This window comes from Bubalus kerabau, chromosome 22, assembly GCF_029407905.1.
Source record: "Bubalus kerabau isolate K-KA32 ecotype Philippines breed swamp buffalo chromosome 22, PCC_UOA_SB_1v2, whole genome shotgun sequence".
In the NCBI taxonomy this organism is placed as follows: Eukaryota; Metazoa; Chordata; class Mammalia; order Artiodactyla; family Bovidae; genus Bubalus; species Bubalus kerabau.
The window spans coordinates 7,898,170-7,925,737 of NC_073645.1; the positions used below are offsets into that span (position 1 = coordinate 7,898,170).

General features: G+C 35.9%; 1 protein-coding gene across 1 annotated transcript in view; it reads left to right on the forward strand.

Annotated features, from left to right (window-relative positions):
* Positions 1–27,568, forward strand: part of PCDH15 (protocadherin related 15) — a 1,792,715-nt gene that overhangs the window by 1,389,213 nt on the left and 375,934 nt on the right. The window contains exons 14-17 of the mRNA XM_055560763.1: positions 9,260–9,466; positions 16,344–16,364; positions 20,990–21,124; positions 22,541–22,690. Coding sequence (XP_055416738.1) covers positions 9,260–9,466; positions 16,344–16,364; positions 20,990–21,124; positions 22,541–22,690 — 513 coding nt within the window. The remainder of the gene's footprint in view (positions 1–9,259; positions 9,467–16,343; positions 16,365–20,989; positions 21,125–22,540; positions 22,691–27,568) is intronic.

A 27,568-nucleotide genomic window follows, 5' to 3' on the forward strand; every position in this document is an offset into this window, starting at 1 on the left:
AGAAAATATTTGGCCTCTATTTTAATAATGATATCAATTATACTTTACTTCACAGGAGTTCAATGGGAAACTAGCATTCACTGTCTATAAGTCACGCGACATTTGCTAGTTTTTCAGTTTGCTAAATCCTTTCTGAGTGCGCATTAGGGACCTGACATTTTGCTTGGTGTTGAGGAGACGGAAATGTCTGAAACCACTGCCTCAAGGAAGTCACAAGTATGAAAATTATGCTTTTAGACGTATTTCCCTTCTGATTTCTACATCCGCATGTCTAATTACTGGCTGGCCAAATGCCCTGAGTGTTTTGTAGTTGAATCAAATTAAGAATGTAGTAGACTGTCTATCCTTTTGAAACCTCATCTTCTCTCTTTCGATTAATAATATGACAATCAACCTGTCACCCAAGCTAGGAGTTCCCAGTACTTCTGAAACACCAGCTCCTATATGGACCTATCCAGTCACTTTTCAAGTCCTATACAGAATTTATTTTAAATGTCTCCCCAACTTTCCATGCCCTCTGCAGTTCTCTACGTTTCATCCTCATGGCCCATAGTCTCACACAGGTGATCTCTAAGGTTTTAGTCTCTTTTTCATGCATCCCGCCTATCTCCCCATATTGCCAATAGGTATTGAAAGTGCTGCACTCAATATGCCCGCAAATTTAGAAAACTCAGCAGTGGCCACAGGACTGGAAGAGGTCAGTTTTCATTCCAATCCCAAAGAAAGGCAATGCCAAAGAATGCTCAAACTACCGTACAATTGCACTCATCTCACACGCTAGTAAAATAATGCTCAAAATTCTCCAAGCCAGGCTTCAGCCATATGTGAACCATGAACTTCCTGATGTTCAAGCTGGTTTTAGAAAAGGCAGAGGAACCAGAGATCAAATTGCCAACATCCACTGGATCATAGAAAAAGCAAGAGAGTTCCAGAAAAACATCTATTTCTGCTTTATTGACTATGCCAAAGCCTTTGACTGTGTGGATCACAATAAACTGTGGAAAATTCTGAAAGAGATGGGAATACCAGACCACCTGACCTGCCTCTTGAGAAATTTGTATGCAGGTCAGGAAGCAACAGTTAGAACTGGACCTGGAACAACAGACTGGTTCCAAATAGGAAAAGGAGTTCATCAAGGCTGTATAATGTCACCCTGTTTATTTAACTTATATGCAGAGTACATCATGAGAAATGCTGGATTGGAAGAAGCACAAGCTGGAATCAAGATTGCTGGGAGAAATATCAATAACCTCAGATATGCAGATGACATCACCCTTATGGCAGAAAGTAGAGGAACTCAAAAGCCTCTTGATGAAAGTGAGAGTGGAGAGTGAAAAAGTTGGCTTAAACCTCAACATTCAGAAAACGAAGATCATGGCATCTGGTCCCACCACTTCATGGGAAATAGATGGGGAAACAGTGGAAACAGTGTCAGACTATTTTTCTGGGCTCCAAAATCACTGCAGATGGTGAGTGCAGCCATGAAATTAAAAGACGCTTACTCCTTGGAAGGAAAGTTATGACCAACCTAGATAGCATCTTCAAAAGCAGAGACATTACTTTGCCAACAAAGGTTCATCTAGTCAAGGCTATGGTTTTTCCTGTTGTCATGTATGGATGTGAAAGTTGGACTGTGAAGAAAGCTGAGCGCCGAAGAATTGATGCTTTTGAACTGTGGTGTTGGAGAAGACTCTTGAGAGTCCCTTGGACTGCAAGGAGATCCATCCTGAAGGAGATCAGCCCTGGGATTTCTTTGGAAGGAATGATGCTAAAGCTGAAACTCCGGTACTTTGGCCACCTCATGCGAAGAGTTGACTCATTGGAAAAGACTCTGATGCTGGGAGGGATTGGGGGCAGGAGGAGAAGGGGATGACAGAGGATGAGATGGCTGGATGGCATCACCGACTCGATGGACGTGAGTCTCAGTGAACTCCAAGAGTTGGTGATGGACAGGGAGGCCTGGCATGCTGCGATTCATGGGGTCGCAAAGAGTCGGACACGACTGAGTGACTGATCTGATCTGATTGCTAAAGTAAAAATTAGACCAGGCTGCTCCATATTGCCTTCAAGCCAATCAAAACGTTGCCTACTACATGAATTTCCAACAGAAAAACTTTGTTGATTTTAAAGATCAGGTATTAGAGGCAGACAGGAAGTCATAGATCATTAGTCATCACTTCTCAAAATAAAAAGGATGACATCTCCCATAACATGAGAGACCTATCAAACTTCATTAAACCTGTTATAGAGATTGTGAAGTGTAAGTTGCTATCTTTCTGCTATGGTGTATGTATTGTCAGTTTATCAAAAGAGAGAGAGAAATTAAGAGGAGAGAAGAAAACCTCAGATGCTCTCTTTGGAAAAGATTGAATAAGGACATTCAATGAGCCAGGATTATGATAAGAAAAAAAAACAGAGCTGACGTTGTCTGGCCATAGGAAGAAAGACAAATTCTATGAATAACATACTTTCATAATTCTGGAAATATTCTAGCTATATATGCCACTCCCTATTCTTACAGATTCTTGTTGAATGAATAAAATACACACATACCCTACATCTTAGTTTAGCAGTTAAGTGAAAAGTAAGCTTGCTTTCTCTGCCCAATAGCAAAATCTATAAGGTAAGGAAGTTTACGGACATTAATAGTGAAAGTCCTAGATACATTTTAGGAAACTTATCCCACAGAAATTTCAAGTATTAGTTCTTATCAGTAATAAAATAACAACCCCTCCATGGATGTCTCTAGGAATAATACACTTTCAGAAATCCACTGACATATTTAATACATTTGCCAGATATTGATCTTTAAATTTTATGTTCTACTTTTTTAAATCTAGTAGATTATCACATAACACATTATTTTTGTTTCCTAATAAAGAACACTGTATCCTTTTATTTACTACTGATTGTTCACATTTCTAAAAATTCTAAGTACTAAGCTAAATCAATTAACTATTGTATCAGTTATGAAAATCAATACAAGGAAAGAATATACGATGCCCTCTTTCTCATGTTGTTATTCATCCAGCTGGGTTAGTTAGAACAGAAACAGAATATTGCATTTGAAGATAGTGGCTGTCCAAATGTGCAATCTGACAAAAGACACACAGAGGTTATATTTTATTTGGACTTTTTCCTTCTTCAGAAGGTGACCTGCAACTGTTTGGAAAAAGAAAAGCAATTTATCCATTCTCGTCACAGTCCCTTGAATTTGGCAAGGCCCTCTTGTCTGCAAAGGTCACTGAGTACAACAGCAAGTCTAAATATTGTAAAAAGATTCACATGAAAGCCTCTCTCTGAGAAGTCCTTGCCATATCTCCCCACGACACGGCCCTTCACACACAGAAACTACCTTAACCCTCCTACAAGGTAGTCCACAAGTAACCTTTCTTCATAGTTTTTGGTTGCTGTATAGAAAATGAAGCTAAAAAGTTATATCTAAAAACTTGAAAGCTAAACAATTTTTCTATTTTTTTATCTTTGTTTTTTCCCCTAAAGAATGGACTAGTACATAGAAGAAACTCTCACACATTATTTTCTAGATTCTGAGAAATAACCCACATAGATATAGATTTTTTTATATTGATGATTTTTTAAAATTCAAATATTCCAGATGGTCTATTCCAGTCAACCACTTCACAGAAACACCTTAGGAGAGGTATCTCCTAGTGGAGAGAATAGTCTGTGGGAATAAAATCAGAATCCAGCCTAGACTTTCACTGAATAGGAAGTGGAATGCAGGGCAAAATAAGGGGAAGACAGCATGAGTTAGAAGCACTCCAGAAAAATGTTACTACACAATGATGATCATATTTTGTCAATGCCTGGCCTTGCTATTTATGGCCAAGATGATTCTCATGTTCAACAATCAGCCAAATAGTCTGATATATTTGTGCTTAGTGGGAGTTTTCTGAATCTGTGATCTTCCCAAGAGCAACTGGATTTTCTTCTTTAAATCATTCAAAACTGTTTTAGTCATTCCAGTGTCAGTTTATATCTCAAAATCTAAGCAAATAAAAAGATTTTTTATTACTGAAAATTATACAGAAGCTCCAAGAATTCATGTTTTCATTGTGATAAATTATAAACACAGTGGGCAAATTCTCACATGAAATGAAGATAAAATATATTTCACTTTAAAAATATTTTCTAGATGGAAAATGTGTGAATATGATTTTGTTGTCATATTATAAACCCCTCTGGGAGTGTGTTATTCAGTCTTCCTAGTAAAGATATCTTTTCTTTTTTGTCAAATAGGAAATGTATTTATTTCCAAACAGGAATGCACTCCTTTACTATATTTGTGACATTACAAGCAAATCAGTCATATAATATACAGAACAACATGTTGTGTTTTATCTGATAAAATATTTCATGGTTTTTTAAGTACTCAAATATTTCTAATAATTGTTATAAACAGGATTTTTTATGTACTACAATATTCTATATTTTAATTCTGTAATTTTTAGAGTATTGAACTCTAAATAAAAGTAATTTCTTAGGTTTTAAAGCAATATAATTGTATAAGAAAGGCCAAGAAGCAATAGTATACACTTATTTGTAACTACTAATTAGTTGGCAATATTAATATAATCTTTGATCTGAGGGCTTCTCAGGTGGTGCTAGTGGTATAGAGTCCACCTGCCAAAGAGGAGACATAAGAGATATGGGTTCAATTCCTGGGTCAGGAAGATCCCCTGGAGGAGGTCATGGCAACCTACTCCAGTATTCTTACCTGGAAAACCCCACAACAGAGGAGCCTGGCACACTACAGTCCATAGGGTTTCAGAGTCAGTCACAACTGAAGCAACTTAGCTCGCATGCATACTAGAGATCATGGAATCTTACCTTGCTTGCCACCAACCAGCAGGGAAAATAGCTATTCTGCATTCTCAGTCCTCTGGTTCAGGGAGCTAGGAGGCTATCAATGTTTGCTTGTTTTGATAATGAAAATTAGGTAGTTTGTATCTCTTAATGGTTTGCTCTTCAAAGTAACTAAATCATGTATTTTGTATACTTCTGTTTTGGCTTTAGTTTTACTTTGGTTTCATTACTGAAAATGGGACTCATGCCCAGAAATTCGCCAAGTAAAACCTAGCTTTTAAATATAATGTTTAACTTGTAACTATAGGCTTTGTAGATATAAATAAGGTTATCTTATGGGATTAGGTGATTTTTTAAATACTACCATGACCTGCTTTTTCATGCTTCTCATCTCATTCACTTAGCAACTACAGAGGAGCAGACTATGTCAGACTTTTGAGAATTCCTATTTTTATTACATAGAAGAAGAGATGATTGGATGAAAGGTTTCATGCATGAGCCCTTTAAAGAGAAAAGCATAATAGTATTAAATTAAGTGACATATTTTAACTGTAATTCTCTCTGGAGTATCTATTAATTTTCTCTCCTTCCATTAATCTTTCATTTGGATATTCATTTACAGTCTCTAAATTAAGATAATCATGTGGTGAATGTTCCTGCATCACTTCAGTTCAATTCAGTTCAGTCACTCAGTCGTGTCCGACTCTTTGCGACCCCATGAATTGCAGCACACCAGGCCTCCCTGTCCATCACCAATTCCCGGAGTTCACTCAGACTCAAATCCGTAGAGTCTGTGATGCCATCCAGACATCTCATCCTCTGTCGTCCCCTTCTCCTCCTGCCCCCAATCCCTCCCAGCACCAGAGTCTTTTCCAATGAGTCAACTCTTCGCATCAGGTGGCCAAAGCACTGGAGTTTCAGCTTTAGCGTCATTCCTTCCAAAGAACACCCAGGACTGATCTTCTTTAGAATAGACTGGTTGGATCTTCTTGTAGGCCAAGGGACTCTCAAGAGTCTTCTCCAACACCACAGTTCAAAAGCATCAATTCTTCGGTGCTCAGCTTTCTTCACAGTTCAACTCTCACATCCATACATGACCACTGGAAAAACCATAGCCTTGACTAGATGGACCTTTGTTGGCAAAGTAATGTCTCTGCTTCTGAATATGCTATCTAGGTTGGCCATAACTTTCCTTCCAAGGAGTAAGCATCTTTTATAGCTTCTCATAAATCAGGAGACCTGAGTCTGGGCCCTACTCTGTATAGGACTTAGATGTGGTGTGGTCTTTAACATAAAACTAACCTTTTTGTTTTTTCATCAACATGAAAGTATATATGTGGACTTTGGAGACAGAAACCTAGTTGGCACATCTGAAATACCCCAAAGAAGGCAAAATATATAGTAGCAATCCAAAAATAATAGTCATATTAACAGCAAACTAAACTTAGAGAAATAACAGAAAGTGCCTTTACAGGTTATTTTTAAAGATATGGGGAAATCAATTGTCTCCATAGATCTAATTTAGTTTTTTTCCTCTTTTTCTTGGATCATTTTGTTTCCATTATGCAAATAATACATGTTTTCCTGCCTTCACAGCTGGCAGTAAAAATTAGCAGCATATGAGTTGAATGTAAAATAAAATCTTTCATTATTATATAGTTTGCTTTTTGTTTTCCCCTCACCATCCATAAATTGTGTATGTGTATTAGAGAAAGGGGTCAAATTATAAATCTGTTGCTTTTCATAGCATTACTAGTGTGTCCAGGATCTAACATAATGACTTTCAGAATAATTAGAAACAAAATAAAAGGAGAGAGAAAACGCCTTGTTCAAAATGGCTTGTGTGTATGAACTGTTCTGGTTCAATCAGATAAAGGTCATTGGGTTGGAACCCCATATGGACCAATTAGTCTCCTACAGTGAAAGGTGATATTTTCTAGCCAGGGACTGTACCTTTTACCCTGGTCAGCTGTGTCCAGAAAGCCTGCTCTAAGTCACAGGGGGAATTTCTAGAACATCCAAGTCTCAGCACAAATTAATCACAACAGCTGGATACAGAAAGAACTTTTCTAGGCTGGTGGTGTCAGGAACACATATGGTTCTGAGAGAAGGATACAATGTTACATAAAAGGTTGCACATTATTTCCAGTAGTATTGTCTTTAATGCAGAGCAGGGGCTCATAAACATTTTATGCCCAGAAACATTCTGGCAATCTGCTCTCAGATGAAAATTTAAATCCAGAAAATAAATTTTATAACATTATAAAGGAAATCTAATAGTTTGAAATAGTTATGAAAATGGTAAAAAAAAACAAAGTAGTTTTTCTTCTAAATCTATTCTTTGTATAAGATTAACAATGGGTTTATTAATTATAATTTCATTGTTATAATTAACATAAATGTATTTAAAATTTCTAATAATGATAATGTGAAATAATTTTTCCTGGTGCAAACTCACTGATACTACCGAACATCTCTGTGATTTGTCACCTGCCCGCCAATGAATAAAATTGGTAAATTACAAGAGAAAAAAGAGAAAATTATCTTCTAGAGGCTCAATGGTGAAGATAAGGGAGATGGTGAGGACAGGGAAGCCTGGAATGTGGAAGTCCATGGAGCTGCAAAGAGGACATGACTGAGCGACTGAACAAAGACAAAAAGAGGCCTGATATAAAACAGAGATATGTATCAAACTGCTTATAAACTTTCACGGCCAAATGCCACTGTATTACAGAGGAAAGCACTATAGTATTTAAAAGAAAAGATTTAACTTTAACTCTTAGATGGTTTCAAAATACAACTACTGCAAAAATGGGGGAAACATATCAATAAAAATTATAACAGAATTTGAATCTATTTTGAAATATATATCTAACACATCTCTTAGTATATGCATGCCACTAAATTATGTCAATGATTACTTCTAAAATTTGGAGAAGATTTTATAGAAGTCAGTTGTGATAAAATCTTCCCTTATAAAATATCTGGATAGACATATAGTAAGATGGTTAAAAACAAACAAACAAAAAAAAATATAGGATGTCGAGAGCTGATGTTAAAGGTTGGTGTCCACCCATTTATAACATGTGTGGAGATTACATAGTAAAATTTATTGGAAACAAATTGTCATCAATTTCTTAATAGCTGAAAAAGTAAAAAAAAAAAAAAAAAAGTTCCCAATGCAGGAACATTTATTTTACCTGAATAATATATTTATGGTTAACTAATATTTAAATTTCTACTGCTACTAAAAATAAATATTTTATTTAAATTGTCTCTGTCCTGTATAAGGGTTTTTTGAAACTTTCCATGGGCAACAAATGTAGACTTAATCTGTTAAATTTATGTAGAATTTTGAATTATTTGAGGATTTAATTATTAGAGAGGAATAAGACATGAAAAAGACAAAAATAAAAACAACAGGTTTTCTTAGTTATGAATCTTTTTCTGTCTTTTACTTAAACATTTTATCAGCAATTCAGTCAAATGTGTTCACTTCGCAGTTTTCTAACTATTTCAGTTCAGTTCAATTCAGTCGCTCAGCCGTGTCCAACTCTTTGCGACCCCATGAATCGCAGCATGCCAGGCCTCCCTGTCCATCACCAACTCCCAGAGTCTACCGAAACCCATGTCCATCGAGTCAGTGATGCCATCCAGCCATCTCATCCTCTTTCCTCCCCTCCTTCTGCTGCCCCCAATCCTTCCCAGCATTAGGGTCTTTTCCAATGAGTCAACTCTTCGCATGAGGTGGCCAAAGTATTGGAGTTTCAGCTTCAATATAAGTCCTTCCAATGAACATCCAGGTCTGATCTCCTTTAGTATGGACTGGTTGGATCTTCTAACTATTTAAGCACTATTATGTCTCCTGCTGCTGCTGCTGCTAAGTCACTTCAGTCGTGTCCGACTCTGTGTGACCCCATAGACAGCAGCCCACCAGGCTCCCCCGTCCCTGTGATTCTCCAGGCAAGAACACTGGAGTGGGTTGCCATTTCCTTCTCCAATGCATGGAAGTGAAAAGTGAAAGTGAAGTCGCTCAGTCATGTCAGACTCTTAGCGACCCCATGGACTGCAGCCTACCAGGCTCTCCGTCCATGGGATTTTCCAGGCAAGAGTACTGGAGTGGGGTGCCATTGCCTTCTCCATTATGACTCCTAGTAATGTGCAATGACAGATAATGAAAATTCATTGCAGTAATTTCTTTTTTTGAAATATACACTGGGTTGGGGGACAGGAAGGCGTTCTGATGAAGCCTCTCTGGACTTCCATTTCCTTGTGTTCTCCAATGGTTCTTTAACTAAGTGGTTCTTTCTGTAATGATATGAGTTGAAAAGATAATCCTTATATATATATATAGTATGAAAAATGGCACTCTAAAAGGATTCCATAACATACAATGTTTTAATCTTTTTTCTTTTTTTTTACTTTGTTTTAGGCTGAACAGGACAATGGTCATCCTCTTCCCGCTTTTGCCAGTCTACATATTGAGATACTGGATGAAAACAATCAGAGCCCATATTTCACAATGCCTAGTTATCAAGGCTATATTCTGGAATCTGCTCCAGTGGGAGCAACTATTTCTGACAGTCTGAATTTGACCACCCCTCTAAGAATTGTAGCTCTGGACAAGGATATAGAAGATGTAAGTTAAATATGATTCTTGCTCTTATTTTGTTAACACATCTCTTGGTATATGTATGCCAGTAGGAGGTATAATAAAGATATAATTGGATGAGTTATAGAATAGATAAAAAAGTCAGCATAAATGAAAATCTTAGTGTTGTAATTCAATTCCCTTTCAAGGTTATGATACAAGAAAATACTGTTTGACTCAGAAACTGTTCTTTTTCAGTTTACAAATATTCAGTAGAAAGAAGGAAATTAATGTTTCACTTGCAGTTTGCTAAAGTACCAGAACAATCTTTCCAATTAACATGTGTTGAAAACGACATTATTACTGACAGGGAAAAAATAATGGCATTATACAATAAGAATAAAAAATTATGAAAGCAGCTCTTGGATGCAATTTGGGAGACTTTTCTGAGATTTATATTGCTAAAGAAAACACATTTTGGGGCAGCTTGACCCCCTCACACTTCTGCCAGTGACTGTTGCCATGCTAACACTCTTCCATCCCATGCATCATTGTCCTCTTTTTTTCTGGTACTGACACTTGCTAAAGCAGTGGGAAATTGTCCAAACTGAACAGATCAGAGTATTTTACCTCCTCAGCTACAGTGACTGCTACAAAGAATGGACAGAAAATCTTTACCAGTCCAATCTGAGTCCAACCAGGGGTTGAAAGGAAAAAAAAAAAAAAAGGGAATTGGAAGACTGTGGCATCATGTATTCAAGTGGAAATGAATCTGAACTCTTTGTAGCCCGGTTTGCTGACACCATGGAGAAAGCTCATTGTCAATGGGAGAAAATGAAGTCTGACAGAGACACACAGAGAGGAGTTCTTCCTGAGTCCCCATTTTTTAGGTTACAACGTCCCCAGATTTATATTAATTCTTAAAGATTTTCCTTTTATTCTCTAATCTACCCCATTATTACCCAACATATCTTTTTTTTTTTTAACATACGTTTCTGTCACTTGCAACTTAAAAAATTCCAACTTAGCAATTTCTCCCATCAATAGCATCTAATAAAACTTTGTGATGGTGGAAATATTCTGTAGCTATGCTGCCCACCACAGTAGCCACTAATCCTGTGTTGTTATGGAGTTCTGGAAATGTAATTAGACTGAAATGTAATTTTAGCATTTTGTTTAATTTGAATTATTTTAAATGTGAATAACCACATGTTGCTAATTGGACAGCATAGGTTTAGAATGTCCCTAAAATCTCATAACATGGAGCTTTGTCAAAAGTTTAGTAAATTACAAGAGCACTTCCAGATTTCTTTTCTGTCTCTGGAAAAAAACTGTAACCCTTAGCAAAGTCTGTGACATCTCTTGGGTGCACTCCATTTCTCAGTGTTTCATTTTACTCTTTGTATCTTTCTCTGCTTTCTTTATTCTCATCCTAGCTTTCTTGTCCTTCTCAATCTCCCTCATTTGTTGTTTTAACAATAGCTGACTCACACTGAGTTCTTAATACCTGCCAGTGGTTGTTGTTCAGCGCTAAGTCATGTACAACTCTTTGCCAGCTCCATGAACTGCAGCACGCCAGGGCTCCCTATCTTTTACCATCTGGAGTTTGCCCAAGTTCATGTCCATTGAATCAGTGATGTCATCCAATCATCTCCTCCTCTGTCTCCCTCTTCTCCTTCTGCCTTTGATCGTTCCCAGCATCAGGATCTTTTCCAGTGTCAGCTATTCTCATCAGGTGGCCAAAGTATTGGAGCTTCAGCATCAGCCCTTTCAGTGAATATTCAGGGTTGATTTCCTTTAGGATTGACTGATGTGATCTTCTTGCAGTCCAAGGGACTCTTGATTCTTTTCCAGTATCACAGTTCAAAAGCATCAATTCTTCTGTGCTCTGGCTTTTTTATGGTTCAGCTCTCACATCTGTACATGACTACTGGAAAGACCATAGCTTTAACTATATGGACCTCTGTCAACAAAGTGATGTCTTTGTTTTTTAATAGATAGTCTAGGTTTGTCATAGCTTTCCTTCCAAGAGCAATTGTCTTCTAATTTCATGCCTGCAATCACCATCTGCAGTGATTTTAGAGCCTAAGAAGAGAAAATCTGTCTATTTGCCATGAAGTGATGTGACTGGATGCCATGATCTTAGTTTTTTAAATACTGAATTTTAAGCCAGATTTTTTACTCTTTTCTTTCACCCTCATGAAAAGGCTCTTTAGTTCCTCTGACTCATGAAAGGGCAATACCTGCCAGAAAATATAATAAATGCTTTATTTTGCATTAATTCCCTTAAATCTCACGGCAAACATAATAGTGCAATTTTACATATTGCAGAAGGGGAAATTAAAACAATTTTAAATAATGCCTTTACTCTGATCACAGAGTTAGTAAATGGTGGAGTTAGACCTTGAGCCAAGGTCTTTGGGAAAGAAAGTTATTGATTAAAATCAATAGCCTTTTCAGTTTTATACATTCTGACTGTAGGCTGACTATGTTAACAGCTGTCAATGCTTTCAACTCTTCCTGTTAAAGTGCTTATATATACACAGTTTCACATCCCAGTTCAGAGAGGGTTTAGGGATCTCCTAAAGTTTAATGTGTTTCATGAGTCTCATGTCATTTAGTGAATACTCACTAGAAAATTCACAGAGCCAATTTAAGAAGTGTTATCCAGGCTAAGCTAATATATATTTTTAGACTTGGTGATGTCCCACAGATTTTGGTGTGGATTTATTTTTTTTCTTGTTTTCTTTTTATTTTGAATGCCTAATCATTTTAAGCAGTAACTAGTCAGTTTAGAAACACAATAGCTTAAGTCGCACTTTCATGAACACAAGAACACAGGTTAAATCCTGAACAAATTGTAGCTTTAGCTTTTCCCTAAATAGCAAAATTTATGTACTTGTAGTTTCTTGGTGTGTTTATATTATTTAGTGGTTGGGTACTAAGCCCTGTGCTTGCTTGCACACATTCTTTCCTGGATTGTCATTCACTTTAAAATTGCAAATGTTAAAACTGAATTAAAGGGGCTTTGAAAAGGACAGTGGGACTTCAAGTTATTACTGAGTTAGGGTAGAGAGAGCTCCTGGGTCTGCAACCTTTGGAAAACACTACTTAGAATTCTGCTCTGGAGACTTACAATTCAGTTAGCCTGCTAAATACTCTCGGACATTTCCAAGGGGTGGGACAGCACATTGTAGTTCTTTAGAGTCTGTGCTTTGGAGCTGGATAAACTTAGGCTTGACTTGTAGTTCCTCCATGTGATAGCTGTATAGCCTTATATTCACTAGTTGCTGCCTTTTGTTCAAACACCAATGACCCAAAAAGATAGCAATCACTACTACCTTGGCCAGCTCCTTCACTTGGAGCTGGCGATGATGGAGAGGGAGAGAAAATTTCCCTGATATGAAGCCACGTACATGAAGAGAAACATAACTAATATGTTTCATAGAAATGTCAAATACTTAAACAATGTCTATCTGGCCATATTTATTATTTAGGTCCATCCTCTTAAGTCCATAGACTATTAAATGTAGTTTAATCCCACTTCCTATACTATGTGAAATGTTCTGTTCACTGTGCCACTCTAGCTTGAAACGTAGGAGCTGTCTTTGGTTTTTATTTACTTGAGACAAAATACTAAATGAATGCAAACAATTCTTTTCATCTAAAATATTAGATGAAAAGATTTTACTTCTAGAGTGAATTCATTTACTTTTTAGCAGCAAATATATCACCTTATGGGCTTCCCTGGTAGTTCAGCTGGTAAAGAATCCGCCTGCAATGCAGGAGACCCTGGTTTGATTCCTGGGTGGGGAAGATCTGCTGGAGAAGGGATAGTCTACCCACTTCAGTATTCCTGGGCTTCCTAGGTGGTTCAGATGGTAAAGAATCTGCCTGCAATGCAGGAGATCTGGGTTCAATCCCTAGGTTGGGAAGATCCTCTGGAGAAGGGAACAATTACCCTTTCAATTAAATTACAATTGTAATTGTAATTACAATTACAATTTTGGCCTGGAGAATTCCATGCAGAGTCAGACACGACTGAGCAACTTTCAATTTCACTTTGAGACAATTAAGAAATATTTAAAATCTTCCTGTTTTGTCTTCTGAATATTTCCTGACTCTCTTTTCTCTCCACTCTTACAACCTATTTGTCTTTTATTAAAATTGCCTCCTCATCTTCTATTATTTTTATTCTTACTCAAATCCATCTTTCACTCAGCTACTACAGTTATTTATTCAAAGTTAAAATCTGACTACATTAGACCTCTCTGTAGTATGCTTTCATGACTTTGCTGCATGAAATTCTTTGCAGAAGAAATTTCAAGCTCATGTGCATGGCTTTCTGTTACTTGATAATCTGAACATTTTCTAAAATGTCCTGCTTCAATCTATTTACATTTAGCAAGTATTTATAGTTTCTTTTATTTGTTTATTTTTAAAATTTTCATTTATTTATGGCTGCACTGGGTCTTACTTGTTGCCCATGGGCTTTCTCTAGTTGCAGCCAGCAAGGGCTAGTCTTTAGTTGTGAACTTCTCATTAAGGTGGGTTATCTTGTTGTGTGGCACAGGCTCTTAGGCATGTGGGCTTCAGTACTTGCAACACGCAGGCTCAGAAATTTAGGCTGAAGGGCGGGAATCTATAGTTGTGGCATGCTGGTTTAGTTACCTCCTCACATGTGGGATCTTACGGCACTAGGGATCAAACCCGTGTCCTCTGCATTAGTAGGTGGATTCTTAACCACTGGACCACCGGGGAAGTACTGCTTGTAGCTTCTTGGGTTACACCAAACTGCTGTGTATCTGATTACCTTTTGTTTCTTACTTTTTTGAAATCTTTCATCTTCCACTACACAACTTAGTTTGGATAACTTATGCTCAGTGTTTGGAATTTAGCTCAGACATTGTCTCATTTGGGACTTCCCAGGTAGCACTAGTGGTAAAGACCCTGACTGCCAGTGCAGGGAACTTAAGAGACGTGGGTTTGATCCCTAGGTTGGGAAGATCCCCTGGAGGAGGGCATTGCAACCCACTCCAGTATCCTTGCCTGGAGAATCCCATGGACAGATTAAAGCCTGGTGGGCTACAGTCCATAATGTCACCAGAGTCAGACATGACTGAAGCAACTTAGCATGCACACACCCTCTCACTTAAGAATCTTTTCTAGATTATGATTCTTTGTTGAGTTGCATGTCTCTTTTTGGTGAATTTCTCTGAAGTTCTATTTACATCATTGCATGTGTCTTTTTCCATCATTGAATTTACATCCCTTGAGGATAGATCCTAAATCTTAATAACTTTTGTATCCTAAAGATCTTACACTGTTCCCAGAACTTAGTATGTTCTAGTAATTGTTTAATGAACTAGTAAGTCCAGGCATGAGTAAAGGAATGAGAATATCTTGATATATGTATCAACAATTGTACTGATGTTGAATTAACTGTTTCAGAGTATGGCCATTCCATGGTTAGACAACTAATTCCTAGAAAGCTCTTTATCACATTACGTTGAAGCCAGCATTCTTGTAACTAAGCCATTATTCTTTATATCTTCCATTTGTCAGTACACAGTATAAATTAAAGATTAGTCATTGGTATGTCTGAAGATGAATTTACGTGCTTCTGAATCAGAGTTTTCCCTCAAGCCAAGTGTTCTTTGTTTCTCAAAAGTAAAATACGTTTATTGTTAGGCCATTTTAAGATCTGTATTAACAAAAGAAAACTTACAGGCCCTTTTAGTTTGCAGGCAAGAATTTTACTACATGATAAATTCTAGCAGTTTTTGAATGTCAATATTAGTGAATTTAATCAGCATAGGGATAAAGTATTTAAGAATGAAAACAAACACACATCACCTCATACTGGTATTACCAAACAGAATGGAGATAAAGCATCAGGCGTGAAGAGAAGTGATCATTGCAGGAGTTGGTTTTCTTGAGCACAGCTATGCCACAGGGCAGATGCCAAGAAGGAGACAGACTTAGGTCTGTTTGTCCAAAAATTGAGTTGTTTTATCTGTTCAATTCAGTAGAAAATAAGACAAAATTTTAGGAACTAGTAGCAGAGATTGGTGATTTGTAGTGTTATTAGCATGTAGATGTTGAGTCAGAAGGAATCTTGCTGCTGCTAAGTCACTTCAGTCGTGTCCGACTCTGTGTGACCCCATAGACGGCAGCGCACCAGTCTCCTCCGTCCAAGGGATTTTCCAGGCAAGTGTACTGGAGTGGGGTGCCATTGCCTTCTCCAGAGGAATCTTAAGTCACATGAAAAGTGTAAAAAACATTGACAATATTTGTGTTAATGTTCCTTCTTATAGATATATAGATATCAACATATATGTATATGTGTAAAATATATGTATGTATGTAATATACATATGAATTACATTTATGATTTTTTTAATCATTCTTACCTCATAGTTTTATAATAGTCCAGTATATACATAGAGCAAGTATTGCAAAAGAGGCATGTCTGGAACCATCGGGTTTTCTTTGGAAGAACCACTAAAATTGCTTATTGAATTCTAGATATGAAAAAACAACAACACAATAATAGAGGTTATGCTTTAGCTTTCAGAAAAGCAGTGATCCATTTATAATTCCAAATCAATTTTCATCCCTATATAGTGCTACTGTTTCACAGTAAAGGTATTCTTGGAATTTAATACATTATACTTTCAATGGTATAATGTGCATATATACTTTATAAATATTGCTGTACTGTCATACATATGTTCTGATGTATCAAAATATTAGGGGAAAAAATACACCTTCAAAAAAGCTGTTAGTTTAAATGAACTGGAAAATGGGTTTTGTTTGTTTGTTTGGAGGTTTGTTGGCTTTTTACTAGTTATACTTGTCATATATATATATTTGTGGTCATTTACGTTTACAGCTTTTCATTTAATGTTTAATTTGCATATAGGTTCTGCCGGGTGGTATTCCTGTAGGTACTAGTTGTTAATTTTGTGTTTGTTTTTTTGTTAATTGCTGTGATTCACTTCCTTGTTCTTTTTTGTTCTACTAAAAAAAAAAAAAAACTAGACAATTACGTATCATTTATTATTAACATATATATGCAATCTAAACTTATTTACACATTATTGGTAATAGTAGTATGAAATTGTGTAGAATTCAAACTGCATATAAACTCAAAGATTATGTAATTATTATTATTTTTAATTCATGAACCATTAATAAATCATCATATTCTTTCAAAGATCCTAATGTGAGGGTTGAACCCTTTAAACAAGGTACTTATGAAAACTACTGTCAACTAATTCAAGTTGACAGATGAGATTAACTTTTTTGTCATTTTCTTGCTATGCTTTATAATTTATATGTATGCACATAAGTATGCAGTTATATATATGCATATATATTTATATATATGTACATATACATCTCTGTGTTGTGTGTGCATATATATGAGGATGCATATTATCTTGTGTGTGCATGAATTTGTTATATCATATTTTGAGTCTCATTGGAAACCCAAAATTTGTTTTAAATCCAATAGACTGTCATATTTGAACATATTTCTTCTATGTGGTAGGATTTTTAAATTGTACATTTATGTGTTAGTTTATCTTTGTGTTTGTGTATGTGCTTACCTTTGCACTAATTTTATTTGTGCTGTGAATAAATATTGGAGTTTATTTTGCCCTTCCAGAAAATAATACACAAATCAACAAACTAATATATTGTGCTTTTGGTATCTACGGAATGTATACTTTAGAGTAAAATAATATTACTCTTTATTGGGAAAAAGTTGTTGTAATAATCAGCCCTCTGTGTATATTTTGATCTAGAACATTGATATTTACTTTAAATAAATTAATCGAGACAAGGACTACATAAAATATACTGTCCCTATCCGAATAATAAGCCAGAGTATTCTCTTCCATTTACATTCATTGTACACCACACCTGAAACTAGTGTTATCATTCCAAATGAGTCTAAGGTGTTAAACTTTGAGTGACAACTGGATGGTTGTCAGCTAAAGGCTCATTCGCCCATAGCATCTATGCATGCTTCATACATATATAGATTTTAAAAGGTTACTATTTTGAATACTAATTAGCTTCAAAAGTTATATTTTAACCAAAAATTCACTGTGCAAGGCAGACTGGAATAAGCTGTAACATGCCATGTACAATGTACATGTACATGTACAATGTCAACAGTATGCATTATGTTATATGTATGTACATATGTTATTATTATATGTTATATACCATGTACAATGTTAACATTATGCATTATGTTATATGTATATTTTTACATAAAACAGTCTGCAGTTCTGGGAAATGTTATTTTAGTATTCTAGCTAGTTATTATCAGAGAAATGCAAATCAAAACCACTATGAGGTACCATTTCACACCAGTCAGAATGGCTGCGATCCAAAAGTCTACAAGCAATAAATGCTGGAGAGGGTGTGGAGAAAAGGGAACCCTCTTACACTGTTGGTGGGAATGCAAACTAGTACAGCCACTATGGAGAACAGTGTGGAGATTCCTTAAAAAACTGGAAATAGAACTGTCATATGAACCAGCAATCCCTGCTGGGATTACACACTGAGTGAATGCTGGGCATACACACTGAGGAAACCAGAAGGGAAAGAGACACGTGTACCCCAATGTTCATCGCAGCACTGTTTATAATAGCCAGGACATGGAAGCAACCTAGATGTCCATCAGCAGATGAATGGGTAAGCAAGCTGTGGTACATATACACAATGGAGTATTACTCAGCCATTAAAAAGAATACATTTGAATCAGTTCTAATGAGGTGGATGAAACTGGAGCCTATTATACAGAGTGAAGTAAGCCAGAAAGAAAAACACCAATACAGTATACTAATGCATATATATGGATTTTAGAAAGATGGTAACAATAACCCTGTGTACGAGACAGCAAAAGAGACACTAATGTATAGAACAGTCTTTTGGACTCTGTGAGAGAGGGAGAGGGTGGGAAGATTTGGGAGAATGGCATTGAAACATGTAAAATATCATGTATGAAACGAGTTGCCAGTCCAGGTTCGATGTATGATACTGGATGCTTGGGGCTGGTGCACTGGGACGACCCAGAGGGATGGTATGGGGAGGGAGGAGGGAGGAGGGTTCAGGATGGGGAACACATGTACACCTGTGGCGGATTCATTTTGATATTTGGCAAAACTAATACAGTTATGTAAAGTTTAAAAATAAAATACAATTTAAAAAAATAATAAAAATAAAAACACTTGAAATAGAGACAATTAAATTATCAAAAATTCTTCAGTATTTCTTGTTATCAAGTATGAGAGCCTGTTTATGAAGTCCTGGTGTGTATATCACCTTCAAATGGGAAGCACTTGATGATGAAAATCTTGTTGCTTTCATAAATACACGAAATAGTGTGGTTTGCGACACAATCATACCACAGTCACACATGCATGCGCTAGTTTACAACCCAGCACTCATTACAGTATTGCATTATCGCAGCACCTGACATAAAAATGCTTAAAATGTGCTGAGTATGTGAATGAGTATATCTAACAAATTTACTAACAGAGGTTACAGTTGAAAGGAAGAAGAGACAGTGAGAGAGGGTTAGTTATAAAGGAAATAGAGAATGACTGATGGATTTGAATGAAGAAAAGTAAACATTTGGCGAGCGAATCATGTAGCAACCTTGCCCTACTTAGATTACTTATGGTGTACATATACGAGTCAAAGAAGCTCTATTTGTCGGTGTCATTGTTGGTACAGTCAGAGAACAGAAAAAACTATATGAGTTTAAAAGTTTAGTGATTTTACCTTGATACATAAACACTAAAAAAGAGAAGTTATTTGTATTTATTGAGTTTTCTTTTAACTGAAAATGCATGCTAACTAAAATTTGTGATCATTTAAAAATAATAATTGAATTTATTACAATTGGCTCTAAAATATAATAAGAATCCCCAAAATGTGGTTTAAAGTATGTTTAATGTGCATTTTACAATTTACCTTTTAAAATAATTTAGCCTTTTATTAAATAACATATTTGATTTAACCAAATTCTTCAGCCATGCTTCCTATCCATGCTGAGCTGCTGAGATTATGACATTGAAATGAAAACAGCTGAAGTGTCCATTAGAATATAATGTCAGTGTGAAGCCTCTTTATTTTTTCCAACTTTTAACAACTTTGATTATTTTATAATAAATGGATCGATGGAAAATTATTATCTATACCATTTTTTTAATGTTCCAAGATAAATATAGCACACTGACCTCACGTTAAAATTGTGGACAAGAAACCTGCCATGATATGGCTAAGTAATATCTCCTAATGAGATACTATAAATACATAACATGTCAGGTTCAAATGAAACTATTCACGCCAAGGTTATTTGAAATATACACATATTGAAACTTTAGGTAGATATAAAGTGTCTGTGGGTCAAGTTATGCACACCTTTTAATATAGCAGCATGCATTTCAACTTTCTCACTTCTACCTAGAAAAATTTTTTAAATGGGAGTTTCTAATTTTTTTAATCAACAATATGTTTAACAATTCCAGACTGTCTACTCTGCCCTCAGCCTTTGATGATATCTGATGGAAAAGTAACCTGTGATTTTAAATCACCTTTCACACCATAATAATTTTAAAGCTGCCATAATTTATGAAACACCTTACCTCCCTGTATGTTCTTATTTTTTATAGCCTTCCTGATAGTCCACACTCTCTCAATAATCCCCTTTTGTTCACTGCACCTTCCTTTCTTTTCCACTATGCAGATACCAATCCAAGCTTCCCATTTTATGTCTTTGTTCTTTCTCTGAATTGCAGATATTAATACCTTATCTTTCAGAGATGGCAATAAGATTGTGAAGCATTTCCAGTGCCTACTTAATTACCTGTGTTTTGAACTTTTGCAATCACTTTCATTTTATGTATATATCATTTTTTACTAAACCTTTTTATCAGACATGTGTCAATTCAAATATTTGAATTTAATAATCAGAAATATTTTAATCAAAATAAATATTATGTTTCCCCCCTGGAGAATATTTACAATAAGAAAGAACAAGCATAATATTTATAATGAATTACACATAACCAATTTTATTTCTAATTTACATTAAACATGAGAACATAATAATAATATGCATGTGTGCAGTTTATTTCTACAAATGAAGTAATTATAAAATTCTACAGCTAAAATTCTGGGCTTCAGTTTCTTTTTCTTGCATTTATTTCTTATTTCTCAAGTCCAATGAAGTTCTGGAAAATATTGATATTAAATAATCAGTAAGAACATATTCAATTAGACTGTTTAATGTCTTATTCTTCCTATTAGTTTTGCTTTTATTCACATTAATTATACCAGTACTTATTTAAGTATTTTTCACAAATGAGTAATTATCTTTGGGTAGTTTTTACTCAACTCTGAACAAATTTCTAGTTGAAGCTCTTTTCTTTAGAAAATTCTTAATCAGTTATACTTGTAATAAATTTGAAAAATGAATTTCCAGGTAATGAACTAATAACTGTATTGTTTATTAACATTTTAAATAATGGCTTTTTTTTGTTTAAGACGAAAGACCCAGAGCTTCACCTTTTTTTGAATGATTACACTTCAGTCTTCACTGTCACACAGACTGGAATCACTCGCTACCTCACCTTACTTCAACCGGTGGACAGGGAAGAACAGCAGACTTACACCTTTTCGGTAAAGACATTTCATATATATATACACACACGTAAATGTATATGTGTGCAAGAGAAAGAGGTGTTTGTTTAAAACTGAAAAGGTCAGTGATCGGAAAAGAAAAACGCAGTATTTTCAATTAATAACAGAGAATATGCATAATAAAATGTTCCTCAAAAGTATTTCTTTTTTCTCAGTTTATATAGTTTTATTACTATTCCTTCCAATGGAAGAAAGATAAATTTTGAGATGAAAAAAAAAATGGGAGTCTCACTCTTCACCATCCACTCACGATTGACTTAAATTTAGGTATTATAAAGTAGAATCAACAAACTAAAAATTATTTTCTAAATTTGTTTATATATTTATTGTTATTGCATTTTTAGGTTTGTCTTAGGGTTAGGCCAGTGGTTCTCACTAGAGAAGATTCCTGCTCCCACCACCCTGCCCAGAACCATTTTACAATTTCTGGAGACATTTTTGGTTGCTCTTTTGAAAAGGTGCTATTGGCATCTGGTGGGTAGACAGTGACAATACTGAGAGACATAATACACAGGACAGCCCCCCACAACAAGAATTCTTAGGTTAGATTAACCTAGAGGAGAAAGAGAGAGAAACAGAGAGAGAAAGATTGACAGCTGAATACAGGGTAAAAAGGAGTTTAGTTTAGGGAGTTTAGCTAGATTTTATTCAAATATAGGAATAAAAATGAGCTGATAGAAAAATATAGGAAATGGAATTTATGTAAGAATTTTGTTTGTTTGTTTTTTCTGGAGAAATTTATACAGCAGACTCAGAGCTTCCAGAAGACCTAAAATCTATACTTAAAACTTAGATACAAAGTAGATTTCATAAGTCATTCAGGACCACAATGGTATTGTTAGAGCACTGACTTTTTGTGAGACTTTCTTTAAAAGTTAATAATATAGTTAAGATGTCACTCTTAATGAATGCCAATGGGGCCTTTAAAATTTGTGATTTTTGTGAGTTATTAGAAAATAATATTACATATTTAGGGCATATACTTTCTTGATTATATAAGCATGTTGCTGTAAAAGCAACTATTGCATTGTATACAAAATATGTAAGAGTATTTCCCTATTCATTTTTTAAAGGTTAAATAGTTAATTCCTAAGAATTAGCAATGTTGGCCCATTTCAAGCCTCTAGAACATTTTATATATCATGTTATTCGAAGTGTGATTGCAATTCAATATATAAAAATCAAGCAGAATCCTCCACAATTGCTTCCTAGCACATTAAAACACTTTGATTATATGTACTATTATAGTTTTATTACTTCCTTTTATCAGCAAACATTTTAGTATCCTTTTGAAACTGTAAAAAATATGAAAAACTTTTCAAATTGTAGCAGTGAATTCTGTACTGCTTATGTTTGCATGACTTCTCTATTAAATTTATTTTTCTACCCCCAAAGATAACAGCATTTGATGGTGTTCAAGAAAGTGAGCCAGTTATTGTCAATATTCAGGTGATGGATGCAAATGACAACACTCCAACCTTCCCTGAAATATCCTATGATGTCTATGTTTATACAGATATGAATCCTGGGGACAGTGTCATTCAGGTAATTACCCATATAATGTGAGGATATATTTGAAACAATTATTTCCTTTGGTATTTTACAATGCATTGGTTAAGAAATTGCTTAAGAAATAAAAGTGAATTTCAGGGTTATCCTATGGCATAATTTAGCTTAAAAAGATTTATATTTACTTTTTCAATGAAAGTATACCTATATGCACTTTAAAGTAGAATTAACTAGATGCTATACTATGCTATGCTAAGTCGCTTCAGTCATGTCTGACTCTGTGCGACCCCATAGATGGCAGCCCACCAGGCTCCGTCGTCCCTGGGATTCTCCAGGCAAGAACACTGGAGTAGGTTGCCATTTCCTTCTCCAATGCATGAAAGAGAAAAGTGAAAGTGAAGTCGCTCAGTTGTGTCTGACTCCCAGCAACCCCATGGACTGCAGCCTACCAGGCTCCTCTATCCATGGATTTTCCAGGCAAGAGTACTGGAGTGGGGTGCCATTGCCTTCTCCGAATTAACTGGATACACAAATAGCAATTTGACCTATTTATAGATTGATTTTTAAAATTATGTTGAACATAATAAAGTGAATAAAGTAATATACTGAAGTTTCAAGGATTAAACATGTAGTTTAAAACTTCAAATTATTTTAAACTATTGTGAAAATGGCTTAAATCTTTGTGACCCCATGGACTGTAGCCTGCCAGGCTCCTCTGTCCATGGGGATTCTCCAGGTAAGACCACTGGAGTGGGTTGCCATGCCCTCCTCCAGGGGATCTTCCCAGCCCAGGGATCGAATCCATGTCGCCTGCATTGCAGGTGGATTCTTTACCATTTGAGCCACCAGGGAAGCCCATGAATACTACAGAGGTATTCCTATCCTTTCTCCAGGGGATCTTTCCAACACAGGAATCCAACTGAGGTCTACCAGCTGAGCTACCAGGGAAGCCCAAATTTCCCTTAGTGGTAAATGCAAAGAACTATATTATTGGACAATACTCTTAGACATTGATTACTTGAACCTAAAATGGAATCACTACAACAAGAAAAATTAAGATTCTATAATAAATGGTATATTTGAAAACAGAAATCTGGCAAAATATTTATTCTTGATTTTTCTCATTTTTATCATTAGCTGTACTTACTACATTTTAGTGAGTTGCAGGTTATCTCAAATTTCTTTTTCAATATTCTGTGTATAAATTGTAAAGAAGTAGTAATATTCTTCCTTGAAGATTTTTAGAACTCTGGAGAATAGTTAACTCTAGTACTTTTCAAAGTGACTGTGCGTGTGTGTGTGTGTGTGTGTGTGTGTGTGTGTGTGTTAGTTGCTCAATCATGTCCAACTCTTTGAGACTACATGGACTGTAGCCCACCAGGCTCCTTTGTCCATGGGATTCTGCAGGCAAGAATACTGGAGTGGGTTGCCATTTCACATCAGAATCATCTAGGTGGCTACCGAGAAATACAGATGCGCAAGATTCACTCTAGCTTTCATGGATCTTAAGCTCCATATATAATACTTAGGTAATCAATAAAAAAAAAAAAAGAAAACCCAAAAGGTTTCAGTTGCCCAGTAATGTAAAGACTACTGATCTCTACCTTCCTCTACACCTGAGACTCAGACTTAATAATCTGAAATAGCTCTCAAGCCAGGAAGGTCATGATTCTATACACTTTTTAGAGTATTGTAATGGCTCCAAATTATTATTAAAATTTATATACAATATATGTTATGTAACAATATATGATATATAATATGTTTATATAGAATATAATTTATTACATAATAGTATAGTATATAAAGAATGCTAATAAATGAATTTATGTATCTATATATTTTAGTGTTATATATTTCAGAGGAGTAAAAAAAAAGCAGTTCAAATGCCTTAACAATGTACCTAAGTCTTCATGGTCTGAATGCTTTCCTCCAAGCTTCCTCCTTGGCCTTCTATTCATATATGTATGTTTCAGTCCTACTCAACCACCACTTCCAATTACCTGAATGTGTCTTGCTCATTCCCATTTTGTCCAATTTTTTCCTTTACCTTGATGTCTTTCCCTTCTATTTATAGCTTGATTACTTTCTTTGTTTTTTAGACATTTTTGCTTTCTGAAGAAGCATTCCTTAGTCGTTTTCTGCAGATAATTCCTAGTAATTTTTTTTCATAAATAAATGTTTATTGCAGGCACTCTTTTAATCATTGGGACATAGTGGTGAGGAAGAACAAGACCCTTTTACAGTGACATGAGATAGAAAACATACAAATAATAAGTATACAAAAATGCTAATTTCAGAAATTGATCGATTTAATGGAAGGAATTAAACAGGATAATGTAATAAAGAAGATGAAGTGAGGCAAGACAGACAAAGGTTAAATTTTGTCTTCAAAGAAAACCCCAATAATGTAATACCAAAATAATACTGCCTCTCTTAAGCTAAGTTCTTGGGAAAAACACTATCTGGTCACTACCTGATAACATTTCTTTCTTTTTTTAATCCCTTGTTAACTAGCAAAACTGAGATTTAAATTCAGCATTTGGGGGCAACATACTTCAAGATGAACTGAGTGAATCTTGATTACCTTAAGCTAATCATGTTAATTCTATTCCCTTTGACTATTGGTTTAGGAATAATAGTCATATAACATAATTCTTAGTCGTTAGACTTGAAGGAATATCTATTAATAGGTTCTGGAAGAAATTTTCTCTGTTTTTACAAAAGGATAAAAGGAAGAGACATTCTTCCTGCCTTTGAGCTGTGCTGTGTGCAGATGTAATGCATGCAGCTGCTACAGCCCTCTTGTGACTTGAAGGGACTAGTTTTAAAGCCACAGCCAATATATTAGTTGAAAGAAGGAAGGAACCTGGACTTTTGATGGTTTTGATGAGTTCTGAAATAAACAACCTTAACAGGAACTATCTCAATATTTCTCATGTGGTGAGATATTTAGTGAAGCCATTTTGAGTTTATTATTTTTTCGTAGCCCAAAGCATCCTAATTGACTTTTTATTCATTAATAGTTCCTGTTCTTGCAGCCCACCAAAAACACACCAGTTTGCAGCCAATATACTATGATTACAACAGCGTGTCTTCATTAGTGTGAAATGTCTGGGAAGACATAGTTAACTGTATGTCTCATGGCTTTCGTACACTATTTTCTATTAACCAAGAACACTTCTTATCTGATCTTTTATAAGGCTAACTCACTCTCATCATACAGGACCCAGCTCAAAATATCACCTCCTCAGAGAAAGCTTTCCTAATAGCTTAGTGTCAATAGCCTTCCAATATACACTATACACATACAACCTGCATCACAGTTCTTATTCTATAACTTGCTTTCTCTAATTACTTTTAGAGCCACTATGGCCACCTAAAATTATCTTTTCTTCTTGTCCCCACTCCAAACTAAAAACCCCATTAGCAACCATCTGTCTTGTTTGCCACTCTGACACCAGCACATACCAGATATACTAGCCTTGCAGTAAATATTTATTCAAAGGATAAATTATTATCTATTTTGCATAACCTAAAGTGAAAGTCGCTCAGTTGTGTCCAACTCTTTGTGACCACATGGACTATACAGTCCATGGAATTCACTAAGCTAGAATACTGGAGTAGGTAGCCTTTCTCTTCTCCAGGGGATCTTCCCAACCCAGGGATCGAACCCAGGTCTCCCTCATTGCAGGCAGATTCTTTACCAGGAACTAATTGTTAACATCAGTTCAGTTCAGTTCAGTTCAGTCACTCAGTCATGTCCGACTCTTTGCACCCCATGAATCACAGCACGCCAGGCCTCTCTATCCATCACCAGCTCCCGGAGTTCACTCAGACTCATGACCATCGAGTCATTGATGCCATCCAGCCACCTCATCCTCTGTCGTCCCCTTCTCCTCCTGCCCCCAATCCCTCCCAGCATCAGAGTCTTTTCCAATGAATCAACTCTGCACATGAGGTGGCCAAAGTACTGGAGTTTCAGCTTTAGCATCATCCCTTCCAAAGAAATCCCAGGGCTGATCTCCTTCAGAATGGACTGGCTGGGTCTCCTCGCAGTCCAAGGGACTCTCAAGAGTCTTCTCCAACACCACAGTTCAAAAACAAAAATTCTTCGGCATTCAGCCTTTTTCACAATCCAACCTCACATCCATACATGACCACAGGAAAAACCATAGCCTTGACTAGACGGACCTTTGTTGGCAAAGTAATGTCTATGGTTTTGAATATGCTATCTAGGTTGGTCATAACTTTCCTTCCAAGGAGTAAGCGTCTTTTAATTTCATGGCTGTAGTCACCATTTGCAGTGATTTTGGAGCCCCCAAAAATAAAGTCTGACACTGTTTCCACTGTTTCCCCATCTATTTCCCATGAAGTAATGGGACTGGATGCCATGATCTTCATTTTCTGAATGTTGAGCTTTCAGCCAACTTTTTCACTCTCCTCTTTCACTTTAATCAAGAGGCTTTTGAGTTCCTCTTCACTTTCTGCCATAAGGGTGATGTCATCTGCATATCTGAGGTTATTGATATTTCTCCCAGCAATCTTGATTCCAGCTTGTGTTTCTTCCAGTCCGGCGTTTCTCACGTTGTACTCTGCATAGAAGTTAAATAAGCAGGGTGACAATATACAGCCTTGACGAACTCCTTTTCCTATTTGGAACCAGTCTGTTGTTCCATGTCCAGTTCTAACTGTTGCTTCCTGACCTGCATACAGATTTCTCAAGAGGCAGGTCAGGTGGTCTGATATTCCCATCTCTTTCAGAATTTTCCACAGTTTATTATGATCCACACAATCAAAGGCTTTGGCATAGTCAATAAAGCAGAAATAGATGTTTTTCTGGAACTCTCTTGCTTTTTCCATGATCCAGCGGATGTTGGCAATGTGATCTCTGTTTCCTCAGCCTTTTCTAAA